At 34.2% G+C, this 12,960-nt stretch overlaps 1 protein-coding gene across 4 annotated transcripts; it reads right to left on the bottom strand.

Annotated features, from left to right (window-relative positions):
* Positions 1-3,185: 3,185 nt before the first annotated feature.
* LOC112276092 (putative pectin methyltransferase QUA3) lies at positions 3,186-9,413 on the bottom strand. Of its 4 annotated transcripts, XM_090246486.1 has the most exons (11): positions 9,148-9,245; positions 8,384-8,486; positions 7,720-8,134; positions 7,036-7,259; positions 6,673-6,876; positions 6,106-6,316; positions 5,568-5,829; positions 5,248-5,434; positions 4,595-4,785; positions 4,143-4,226; positions 3,186-3,875 (listed from the first exon to the last, which is right to left on the bottom strand). In XM_090246486.1, the coding sequence occupies exons 3-11, from the start codon at positions 7,913-7,915 to the stop codon at positions 3,656-3,658; spliced, it is 1,779 nt and encodes a 592-aa protein (XP_090102612.1). In that variant the 5' UTR covers positions 7,916-8,134; positions 8,384-8,486; positions 9,148-9,245; the 3' UTR covers positions 3,186-3,655. The 4 variants fall into 4 exon arrangements, with proteins under 4 accessions (XP_090102612.1, XP_024362860.1, XP_090102613.1 ...); XM_024507092.2 differs by lacking the exon at positions 8,384-8,486 and having other exon boundaries at positions 9,148-9,413; XM_090246487.1 differs by lacking the exon at positions 8,384-8,486 and having other exon boundaries at positions 8,925-9,174.
* Between the last annotated feature and the right edge of the window lie 3,547 nt (positions 9,414-12,960).

Below are 12,960 nucleotides of genomic sequence, written 5' to 3'. Positions count from 1 at the left end.
ATAATAATTTATATGTTCCAATTAATTATTTATTTATTTATTTTAATTAATTATAATTTTATAATCACATAAAAATTAATAATTAAGGATTATAAAAATTATTTTGAACAATCCATTGAGATTTAAGTAAAGCTCATGCAAATAGCCTTGAACACCATAATAATGTCATTAAATCTTTTTATTTATTTATATTGATAACCATTGCTTGGAAGGCTTAAAGTTAATTGAATTGTTAATACTAAGATTTAAATCAACTTAACAATTATACAATTGGGATTTTTTTCTATTCCACCTTTTGAACTTGTTGTGTGGCATCAATTTCATCAAATAGTGAAATTTGATCTCACACCTATCAATCGACTACAAACACGTATAAAGTCAAAACAATGTCTAGAAAGCTTCTAAGAAGCCTCTCTAGAAGGCATTATGAAATTAATCTATTTTTACCTACTTCTATCTATTTATATTACTTAGATAACAATTACAAAAGATATATTTCTATGACAAAACCATGGAATCACTTTACATGAAAGATACTACAATAATAAACTTGATGTAAGTTTTCTGAAAATCTTTGAATTCATAGCTTTTATTCACATACCAAAAATCCAATAAGAAAAATTAAAATAAAAAATAAAGTGCATACTTTTAGATTTTGATGAACAAACAAAAGCATACAAGTTATTTGATCCACTAACTCAAAAAATAGTGATCTTTAGAAATGTGATATGCAAAAAAATCAAAGTTGGCTTTTAGCATCTTACAACTTGATTTAATGTAGGCCAAGATGACATAATTTTTCAAACTACAAAAAACAATGAGACTAATGAAATCAACTCAAATTATCAATAGTCCATATAATTGGACACACCAAAAATTAAGCACAATCAAGAACTAGATATTGCAATAGAGTCCAATACTAAGATAAAAATTCACAACAGCATAAAAACAATAGATAGTATTGTATTCTAAAGATACCTTGCTAGAGACAAAAGGCTAAGAAATAGATTCAAAGATTATTTCATATTTCATGTAGAACATACAATTGAATTATAATGTTATAAATAAGCAATCAAATATGAGAGATGGAAGAAAATTATATAAGATAAAATCAATTTAATTTCAAAAATGATATTTGGCAGTTTGTGGATTTATCAAAAAGAAAACAAATGATCATTTCAAAGTGGATTTTTAATATAAAAAATAAAATAATAGCAAATCATATAAATTAAAGACAAGACTAGTTGCTAAGAAGTTTAAATAAATATAAGAAATTAATTATTTTGATACTTATGTCCCAGTTGTCCAATGGAGCACCATCAAATCAATATTCGCACTTATAGCTTAAAAAGATTGGAGCCTACAACTAAATGTAAAAAATGCCTTTTTAAATGACACACTAAATGAGAAGATCTACATGTATACACCATCAAGTTTTCAAATTTCAATGTAAGAAGAAAAAGTATTTAAGTTGATTTGAATTCTATATATACTTAAACAAGTACCACAAGCATAGTATTAACAAATAGATACCTACCTCATAAACAAAGGACTTACTAAGAATTAAACCAACTACAACCTATATTATTCAATCAATAACAGCCAATATATATATAATTGCTCCAAAATGAATACTAAGATACATCAAATTGATTGATAATATTAAAATATTCTTTCTACAAATAAATAAGCTCATGCTAATGAGCTATGTAGATGCCAACTATGATAGAAATCTAAATACTAGATGGTCCATTTCTTAGCTAATGCATAAGATTAGTGAGGCATCAATTGAATAATCTAGTAAGAGAAAAATAATAGTAGTCTTAAATACTATATTGAAAATCAAGTGTTTTTAAAAGTCGCAAAAGGTGCCATACATCTTTGATGGATGTTCCAAGAATTACAAATCCATAGTATTGACCCATCTCTAATCCTCAACAACAACCAAAGTTATATCAAAATTATAGACAATCCAATATTACACTCTTGAATCAAGTATATAGAAATTCAATCTTACTTTATTAAAAAAGAATTATTTTCATGGACATATTAATTTACTATGTATCCATGTCTAAAGAACAAGTCAATATTCTAACCAAACCTTTAGAAATATTTACGTGTTGTTGCCTATAAGTAGCAATAGGCATCCTACTAAAACCAAACTTTGCATCGACTATAATCTACATTCTTTACTTCAAATAATTCTCAGCAAATTCACAATTCTTAAAGCATTTAAACTTAGCTCTTTTGAATCCATCTACATGTACTTGGCACTTGCTCCATGATTCATAAATTCTAAACAAATCCAAATTCAAACTACATAAAATTTATCAAACCCTACTCTAGTAGAAGCAAATTCCTTTGTATCAAAGTCTAATTGATGCTATACTATCTTAGAAGGAACTTCTTGCACAACTCTACCACTTCTTGAAGACTAGAGTAAATACTCCATTTAATTGACAACCAAAGAAAAAAAGTTTGAATAGAACTTGTGGAATACCTCTACAATCAACCACAAGCCTAGAAAAACCACTTCCCACTACAATAATAGTAGTACAATATTACCAATAGATTTCAACAAAATTTGAAGAAAGATGTCAAGCAATTTTTTATATCATATATTTCATCAAGCTCCTTCTACAATGGATCCATTACTGCCAAATATAGTAAAAGAATTGCAGTTCAAGGAGTGTTGAAGTAAATGCCTCAAAACACCTTACTAATAATTGTTGTGACATCATCTTGAGAACATCATCTAAAGATTGTCATACATTTTGTAGATGAACAGACCACAAAATTTGGGAATAAGAGGCAATGTCATTTGACCATTTGAAGCCTTATAACAGCAAGACTCACATGTACTTAAAGTTACTCAATATTTTTACTAAAGGATATGAGATTGATTACTCAATAGATCTCAATAAAATTTGATAAATCTTTAAAAAATCAAAAAGATTAGAAAAAACCTCTTGATAAATTTTTAATGAAATTTTTTAATGATATATTTTTTTCTAAAATTGATATCTTTATTACATACATGATTTAAAAGGTGCAAAAGTGACACAATTGTATACAATACAAATTCATTTTAAAATTATTTTTTTTTAAATAAAAACATTATAATAGATAATTGGATCAATTTAAAAATTAAAAAATAAAAAATTCAAATTCAAAGGTGAAAACTCTTTTTACTATATAAACACCCATTTTTATTACATGGACATCCTCTTCATACACACAACTTCGCAATGACCTATGCCCTTCCATGGCATGGTCCTTGGTTTAATGACGCATTCACATGAACCTTGACAGAATCTCAACTAATTGACTGATTAATCCAACATTCAACTACCTACTCTTTCTGTGAAGAAACCTCGCCTTTGACAAGTGGCACTGTGCTGTCCGGGTGGACATATCCCGTCAGTTGTGAAACTAGAGGTAAATAACGTGTAGACCTGCCATAAACCTGAAGTTTCTAGATAGAAGAAGTGCAGAACACACATTCACTTCAACAGAAATGTTAATCAAATCCAAGCAACCGAGTTCTAAAGAAGAAAAGGTATACAATCTTGACGCCAACTAGAAAAGGAATAATTTGATCAAAACAATTACAAAAGTCAAAACCCCCAAAATTCGGTTGACTTCATTATTTGTATTATTGTGGCTCCGCGATCTCAGCCTTCCAAAACTGTTTAGTTGCAATCAAAATGCGGTCTGTTGCTCCCGGTTCGCCGTCGAAAATCTCATAATTCCATTGTATGCCATTAGCAACTTTGGAAACTCGGGCGAGCATAGCGGGAGTGTCCCGTATTATGACTGTTCCTTTTGGTCTCAAGATCCGGTCCATTTCGACCATAATTTCTGCTAAACTGCATCTGAAAATTTTAAGGGTAGTGGTAAGCATTCATACACTTCAAACTACATCATTGACATAGGCATTCATGTGTCCAGAATCCAACGTTTAATTCCAGCAACTTACTTAAGGAGTTAACTCAACCTAAAACAACACTTCGGGCTCTGTCTTTATCCATGGGACAAAGGCAATCAGTCTTTTAATGAGGGAAACAGTGTTGAAAAAAATTATTGAAAAAAACAAAAAAAAAACAAAAAAACAAAAGAACAAACTAGGAACACTAAGATACCTATTTTGCGAGGTTGTGAGCGCCTCTACGGAAGATACGTGCAATAAGTCATAAGTTCGTGGATATGTCGAGAACGCTTCACACCTGGCCCCCACCCCCAAGCAGTTTGTTTAGCAACCTCTGAAAATAGTAATCCACCGAGATCTACTTCTATGATGGACAAAGTTATCCAATCCGAGACCTCCTAACCATTATCGGTGTAGCTCACTTCAGAATCGATTAAGCCTTATTCCCTTCATGGCCTCGAATCATCTTCTGGAAGTTTGCACTAACTCTAATTTGTCTCCGTCATAAATATTGCAGAGCAATCAACGTGCGTAGATTGGGATCCAACGATATAATAAAAACACACCACTTTTTTGTCCCTAGTGCTTCAGCCCGTATTACATGCAATAAACATAAATTCCATCCTACTACGAATGAGAAAGCAAAATAAAGAGGTTAAAACTTGCCAGTCATGAAAGACTCCAAGAAGCCCTCGATCATAGATAGTGCCCAAAGTATTTGGTCCAGGCACTGGCACTACATTCATCACCCATACAGGGTCGTTGTTGGCCATCAGATTGGCTGCAAAGCCTCCGTAGACTGCATTCATGTCCATCACATTGCGATATTGTGAAGTCCCCAACTTCAGCTTTAAAGTCTGCACTTTTCAGCACGCCAATGAAATCGAGTAAGAGCTCTATCAGATTTAAGTGCTTGCGCAAGGTGACACCCTAACTTCGAATTGAAATGAAGCTAGAGCTAATGTAGGTATCCCAGTTATTAGAGCAATGTGATGTTTCAACTTTCTACAATTACAAGCCTCCCGACTTTGGCCTTGAAAAGGAAAATGCAGCAGTGCTCTATCACCTAAGACGAAAATCACCAATAGCACAGCTTTAGGCGGACCGGACAGCACCCTACACCTCGAAGTCAAACAAATACTGGGTAATTTTTAAGTAACCAAACAACCGAAACAACATGATTTAGTCCAATAACGTTATACACAAGAATTTTAGTAAATTCGTCAATAACGAGGCAATACACTGGCTATTCTGAACAAAGACGCCACAATGAACAATTCCTTCCAGTTAACTTAGATCAAGGCATGCCCAATACAAACCTCTCTGTAGTATCTGACTCGACGACGCCATCTCCTTGTGTCCTTATCAAACACAAACCTATCACCATCTGGCAATTCTGAAAGTGTAGAAACAGTTTCTAGGCGTTTTCGCCAACTTAACTGGTGCGGTACCTCATCAGTCTGAGTCTCAAGCACTGGGGTAATACAATCGCCCAGTTGAACGTTCCTATTAAGCATAAATGTCACAAGGGCCGGTTTATTGAAGGCACAATCATACAAGATAAAACAGCAAAAGAAAGATGCCCTTGCAGAAAGTGCAAAGCAGAAATTCATCTAAGAACACAGGTAATCCAAATTACCATGCATTGTTAGGATCGTCATCTTTGCAAAATGCAGGAGTCGGTTTTTGACGAGAACGATAACATGAGGAATTCGTGGGTTTGACCCAAACAGCTGTTTTATCTTCAGTAGTGACCTTTACATAACACATGTCTTCAGTTATAAGTTCCTGCAGAGCCTCAAACTCTTTCTCTTTGCCATCAAAATTGACTGGAGGGCCTGATAATACAAAATATCCACCAGGTCGCAATAGCCGATCCATCTCAATAAAGTAAGAACCATCTGCCCAAATTTGTTTGTTAGTAATCTGCAGTAATTCTAACATATCAAAACACCCATCTATAAAGTTCTGGTAGGAGCAAACATATCAGTCAGCTGAGGCTGCTCTTCACATGATTTGGACAATTATAACAAGAATTTCTTTCAAATAAAAGAATGATGGCACCAAAAATAGACAAAACAATCACAAGCACAAGGTTGTAATTGACTTGGGGATAAATTGAGTAAACGTTGAAAATGCCACACATGCAAAACAAAAGGTAAGACAGGGAGACATACTGAAGGAAGAAAATGAAATTCGGCAACGCGAGCAGTGGATAAGGTCAAATGATGAGGCAGGAAAGGGAAGACGTTGTGTCCCGAGCATGCCAACGAATGCTGGTAAGCCTCTTTCTAGAGCAAACTGAATTTGCGCTTTATATGAATCACGTGGAGCAACCGACATTGTAAGAACCTCCTTATCAAGCAAATAAGCTCCAAAGCTAGCCACCTGCATATTGACAACCTTGTTTTATGAATGAAGTGAAGAAAGTACAACCGAATAACAGAAGATGTTTCCGAACTAGTGGTACTGCACACACGATTTAGTGCTTCAGGAAGGGAACTGCTAACTAGTACACATGAGCAATCAGCTTCATAACTGCACACAAGATTACTGCGTAGATATCGAGTCACACGAGACCAAGCAGAACCTAGCACGTTAAGGACTAAGATGCAATGTTCGCAACCAACCGTGGTTACTTGTACATTTTTCGGTGTAGCAACATTGACGGCCCGAGTTAATTATGCTATCTTTTTAAAGTTGTGTCAAACGTGAAAAAGAGAGAGATGATAAAAAGACCATACCCCGCAGCCTAGATCCAACGCAGTGCGAATGGCACTAGTCCCAAAAGGAATGTGCTTTTCCAGCTTCTGCACGTAACCTTCCGCTCCTTCTGGAAACATGGTCCCACCACCTGGAAACACGAAATAATCACCCTCTTGTATCATCCAGCCTTGATCTGATTTAAGCTCCGCTATCTTGTTGTGTGGCGTATTATTGAACCAGATCTGACAAAAAACCAACAGAGGACAATTCTTTCAGTTGCTGCAATCTGCACCGATACTTCATAAAACGCTCTTGTCTGAACTAAGAAGACACACCGATAGCCCTGAGTTCAGCAGATGCATCAATGCACAAATTAATCACAAGATGAACTAGAACCTTACTCTATGTAGACTTTCCGGCCATCTGACAGGGATTTGGTAGTCAGGGGGAGGAGGGATAAGGCATCTCAATCTTTCTTCAGCAGGAGGACAGTGGCGCTCCCTATAATGGTTACGCTCCTTTGTGAAAGCTCTTGCTCGCTTAGGGTCATGACAGGGCATGATATCGGCAAGTCGAACGGGACAGGATTCAACTAAAAGACCGGTTTCCACCTGCTGCCAAAAACCTGAATGTAAAACATCAGTCAAGGGAATTGGTTACTACGTTTTAAATTTCTGAAACGCCAAAACAACCGAAGCAAGTGATTTCATCTGGTAAACGTTTGCGTAGCCCATCTCATGATGGATATGTAATGTACGTGTGGTGGTGATAACAATCCACGTTAGAGAGTGGTGAATCTTAAATAGCATACTGACTACGCTTTCGATCTCACATGGACCTAGACTACTCTGAATGGATGAATTTGCGATTAAAACATTGAAGATTCCGTGGAAATGCTGACATCCCAAAATGTTTTCCACCACAACCAGATGTCTTGATGCGTCACCAGAAAGCTAGGAATTGCTGGTTGTGTGTCAGGAAAAAGAGCTTTCGCCAATGCAGATACTCTAATGAGCTTTGATTCTAATATCTTGTCCGAGACGGATGAATTCGGGAAATAAAGCTCGGGTTTAAACAAAGCTCACCAGAGCTGGTAGGGTCAGCTCGTAATGCGGCATCCAGATATTGCTGCCCCCCAGCGGCTAAGGAGTCTCCAAGGGATGTGAAGATGAGAAGGAAAAGAAGAATCAACGAGGCCATCATTGCGAAGCTGACAATATCTAGTAACGTCCATTGCTGTCCCAACGGTTTCTCCTTCTTCTCATACTCAGTGGTACCCATATTCCGACGTCACGAAATTTACTCTTCTCAATGTTACCACGCCAATCCAGGTGATTCACCCTCGTAGCTTACTATGGGTCCAACGATTGAAATACATGCTGGATCCCCCAGTTTATCCACCTACACGGTAAGCAGCACGCTTGATTCACCTCAACTTTACACTTGCCACTCCTATCTTTTCGGCAGCTTACGACTTATTCCCCGCGCAACGTGATCCACCTTATTGATGTCAGAAGACAAAAGCCACCATGTCAGAATAGCCTTACAAAGATGGCTTCTGCCAGAGTAAGTTTGTGTGAGTGAAGCCAAATCTGTGCAAGTACGCAACAGTCATCTACCACAAAAATGCATTGCCTCACCCATGAAGGCAGCTATGAGCACTTCCTGTACCCTACTAATTTCTTATGTTCGTGACAAAGAGAATGGCCAGAAATGGGTAGCAAGAATGAACCTCCGGGACCAACATACCATGAAGTCAGAGAAAAAAAAGACAGCAATTCACAACCCCCTGAACATTCGCAACGCCCATTCCCTCCAAACAGCAAAGAAATAACAACTTCAAGTCCACAATCTGCAACCGAAATGACCAGAGTCAAGAAACAACCCAGGAGCTTGATGTCCCTCGGAGTCACTCTCAAACCACGCCACAGAAAAATAAAAATAAAAATAAAAAATGCACTTCAGTGTCACACACACACACACATCTCGACAGACCCATTGTCGACGACCAAATTAAAACCAGCGGAACCCATACGACCCACATTACCTGCAAAACCCACAGATCCTCCTCCTACTCCAACACTCCAGCCCAAAAAGAAACATACACCCCAACAAACTACCCACGAATCCACCCAATCCAAGCTACCCCTCACGCAGCCAATCAGAACACAACCCACACACATTCTATCACACATCATCCAACCCGCGATCCGTGGACACCAAACTCTCCACCACGACTTAGGGTTCCTAATCACGCACCTCACCACAGGCAAAAAGCTTTGAAGATCACCTGCAAAAGCACAAGTCAACGTCACCTCGACAACAACAACAGCCCCGAGTCCTCGCCATGAGGCTGAAACTACCCTTCACGGCGTCCAAAAATGGACTGAAAATACCCCCCTCACAGACTCACGAACTTTCCACACCGACGCAGCACAAGCTCAAAGTTCGAAGAGATGGGTCCCAATGCACTGAGATGTGATCACAAACATCACACTCTGAGGAAAACCCACCTGAGAAGAAGAGCAGCAACAGCATCAGAGAGGTCGGTGATGCCACTACGGGAGTGGGCATCGGCAGCAGCAGCAGCTTGGCATATAATTCCAAGAGCAAAAGCAACGACTGACTAACTGACTCGCTCAACTGATGAATGATTGCGGATTCACAGCGCCCAGGTGGAGATTGGGTGCCCTCAAAGTTGACGCCGCACGCTGGATGTCTATCTATCTATCTATCTCCCTGGTGATGTGGGTTTCACTGCTGTTGTTTTTTTCTTTTTCGATTTTCTCATATGCATATGTATATATATATATATATATATATATATGTATAGAAATGTGTGTATGATTTTGAGATCTGTTATGCTGATATATGCCACCATGTTTCAAGCTTTCTTCACATCTGGCACCACCGTGTCAGAGTCTTCGGCGTTTCTCCAAACATGGCCTTGAATTCCGTTGAGGTGGTCAGTTTTTAGAAATGTCTCAGAGAACGATCTTCGAAGTTTCTATTTGACTGTGGGATGAGTGACTTGTTTTTGGGTTTCAACCAGGTGCTGCTTGTGTTGTTGTTTTATTTATTTATTTATTTATTTGTGTGTGTGAGTATATTAATATATGTGTATATAGATAGTTAGTTAGTTGTTTGTTTGGTTGGACCTCTTTTTGGGTGCAGGGTTTGTTCGCTTGAGAATATGTTTGAAATATATGTTTGGTTTTAAGGTTGTGGAACATGCTTCATTTATAGGTTTTTGTTTTGTTTTGTTTTTGCACATGTATGTATGTATGTATGTATGTATATTTATTTATTTATTTTACAGTGCAGTGTTGATTTTGCTTGTTATATCTTATTTCAGGTGATGTTTGTGACTTAGTTCGTTTTGATTGATTAGAAAAAAAACATCCTTAGATATTTGAAAGTCTTTGTAATTGGTCTTGTATTTTTGGTGTGGTGATCATGCATTTATTGACCAGATTTGTATGGTGTATTTTTCTTGCTTTAGGTTTTTAGAACAAATCACCTCCATTACATACTTGAGTTAAGTCACAAATTAATATGTAATTGTTGATTCTGAATTGTTAAGTGGTTTAGAGAAAAAATAAGTAAAAAAATGAAAGAAACAATTCAAAGTGCTATCAGTTTTTTGATATACTTATATTTTAAAAATAAAAATAGCGACCTTAGTGAATTAAAAAAATTGTAGGACATGGTTTATCATATTGCTCAATAAGCATCACCAGTACATTAATAATATTCAGTTGAATATATATATATATATATATATATATATACTTAACGTTACAAAACAACTAATCAATCTCACGAATAATATCTATGAAAAGATAGAATATTTATTTCTCAAACACCATTATTTAACAAAGTTTCAGAATAATTTTAATAAATACTGTCTTTTTAGGTATGTCATAATATATGTATATATATATATATATATATATATATTAATAATAAAATCAAGATGTAAATAAACGTTTTATCTAATAAATAAAATATATATCAAGAGACTAATTTATTTTATGGCTCTAAGCTAATTTTTATATGTTATACCATTTTACGTTACAATAGCGCACAATTGTGTTGCTAGTCTTTACATGCACAATTATCACCAATTGTTCATCATGCTCATAAAAGATATTTGTCTACTCTTGCACAAATTGTGGTTTGGTGACTTGTTGTTAGATAGAACAAGACAAGAACATTTATTAGCAAGTGTTTTTGTTTGCATAAAGCGTTTTCATTTACATGGTGGATTTTTTTCCACTCTTTGTTCTTTTTTTCTTCCCTTCTTTGTTTTTTTGTGTTTTCATTATTCTTTTGATTTTCTTCGTTAGTAAATTTTCAACATGAGCATTAAGCTTCTTAAGTTGGATACACTTGCTTTAGTAATGAATCTTGGATAGGGTTTTCTTTAAGGTCTTTCAATGGGACAATCTTTCGGTTTGGATGGTGATGTTTAGAAGGTTGTAGATAGTGAATATGTAGATTGTTATAACTTGGGGTTGCATCTTTTGGTAAAAATATACATATTACATAAGATGGTTGTTATATTATAGATTGGAATTCTTTCATTGTTTGAGCATCATGTATTTATTTATATACATTGTTAGCTTTGACTTATGATTTTTTTATTTTTGGTTTTGTTTGAATTGTCAAGATTGTGCTGAAGCTTATCATTTAAGCATTGTGGAAGGTTTAAATTAAAGATTGAACTAAAAGAGGTGGTAAAGTTGTAATCTCCATGATTTAAGATTTTTCATTGTTGTTGAAGAATAATAAATCTATCATATTTTAATTTTGATAGAATAAAGATGTATCAAGTTAAAGCAAAACTAGACTAAGTCATTATAGTAGTGTGGACAAACCTTCTTCTTAAAAGAAATTGCATATTGCACTTCTTCTTCTTCTTCTTTTTTGTTTGTTTGTTTGTTTGTTTGTTTGTTTCTTTCTTTCTTTCAAGAAACAAATGTTGCATTATTTTGTATTTTGAAATGTGCAGAACTATAAATTGGAACTCAAATTATAAAATTATATATATATATATATATATATATATATTCTCAAGAATCATGAGCAAATGCTTGTATTAAAATATGTTGTAGATATGGTTAGAAACAAATGTGCCAAATAAAAATCCTTGAAGTAATAATTATGATTGAGTGACTTTTTAAATATTAATGCTATGTGTTTTTATTATTTTATATTGTTATAAGAGGGAAGTAAAAATACTGTTATTTAATAGAATAACTTTCATCTAGTTAGAATGATAATATTTCTAATATTTTAGATAAAATCAGAATACTGCTAATGTTAATTTGAATGAAATTAGGCAATTATCTTAAATATGAATCATTACTATTATCAATAATAAAAATATGATGTATTGTTGATTATATAGTTTTGGTATTATAAAAAGAAAAAAACTGAGTTCATAAAGTAGAATGGTAATTATGATGTTTTTAGTGGTTTCAAATTGTACTGATATTGTTTCAGTTTGATTGCTCAGGTTTTATAATTTGTCAATATTGGAAGGATACAGAGTGTTATTGTGATAATATATTATATGTTGAACTGCAAAATAAACTTTAGATACTTTTAAAGAATCCATCATGGTCAATCTTATGGAATTATTCATAAAATACATATCAATAATTTGGTGGACTTTGGTTGGTTATGGAACAAATAGATTTTATACATTGCTGTGATGCAACAATCTTATTTAAGGTATTGAAGTAGCATCACAAACTAAAAATGTTTGATATATCAAACATATTTTGGATCAAATCTACATCAACAATATGGAGGTCTTATTGAAAATTAAAAACATATTAAAAAGAAATCAATGTATAGAACTTTGCAAAGATGTTTTATATGTTATATAAATATTTCAAAATTTAATGACCAATAGTAATAATTATGCAAAACGGAAGATTTTATTTATTTTTAATTCTATTTTATAATGAGGAAAGTTTATGCATTTGTAAGATATTGTGGAAGAAATAATTAGTGTCATGCAGCCATCTTTTAGTTGAAAAACAAAGAAGTACTTTTAGAATTAAGTTTAGGTTTAAAGTATTGTTATGCTGTAGCATACATCATTTGTTCAATATATTATTCAACTAACTTTGAAGTTAGTACATATATTATTTTTACCGTTGCTAAAATTGAAAAAGTTAAAGTTAATGATCAGATTTTACATAAAAGATTAAATAATATGATTTGAGATATGCATTGTAAAGAATATAAATTAGCAAATTATCTAGTAAAAAAAATTAAAAGACTTGTGTTGTTGAGAAGGTAGAAAGAATTTG

This window comes from Physcomitrium patens, chromosome 23 (genome assembly GCF_059467195.1).
Source record: "Physcomitrium patens ecotype Gransden chromosome 23, ASM5946719v1, whole genome shotgun sequence".
In the NCBI taxonomy this organism is placed as follows: Eukaryota; Viridiplantae; Streptophyta; class Bryopsida; order Funariales; family Funariaceae; genus Physcomitrium; species Physcomitrium patens.
Note: the sequence above shows the minus strand (reverse complement) of the source record. Positions and strands in the feature narration are given on the sequence as shown.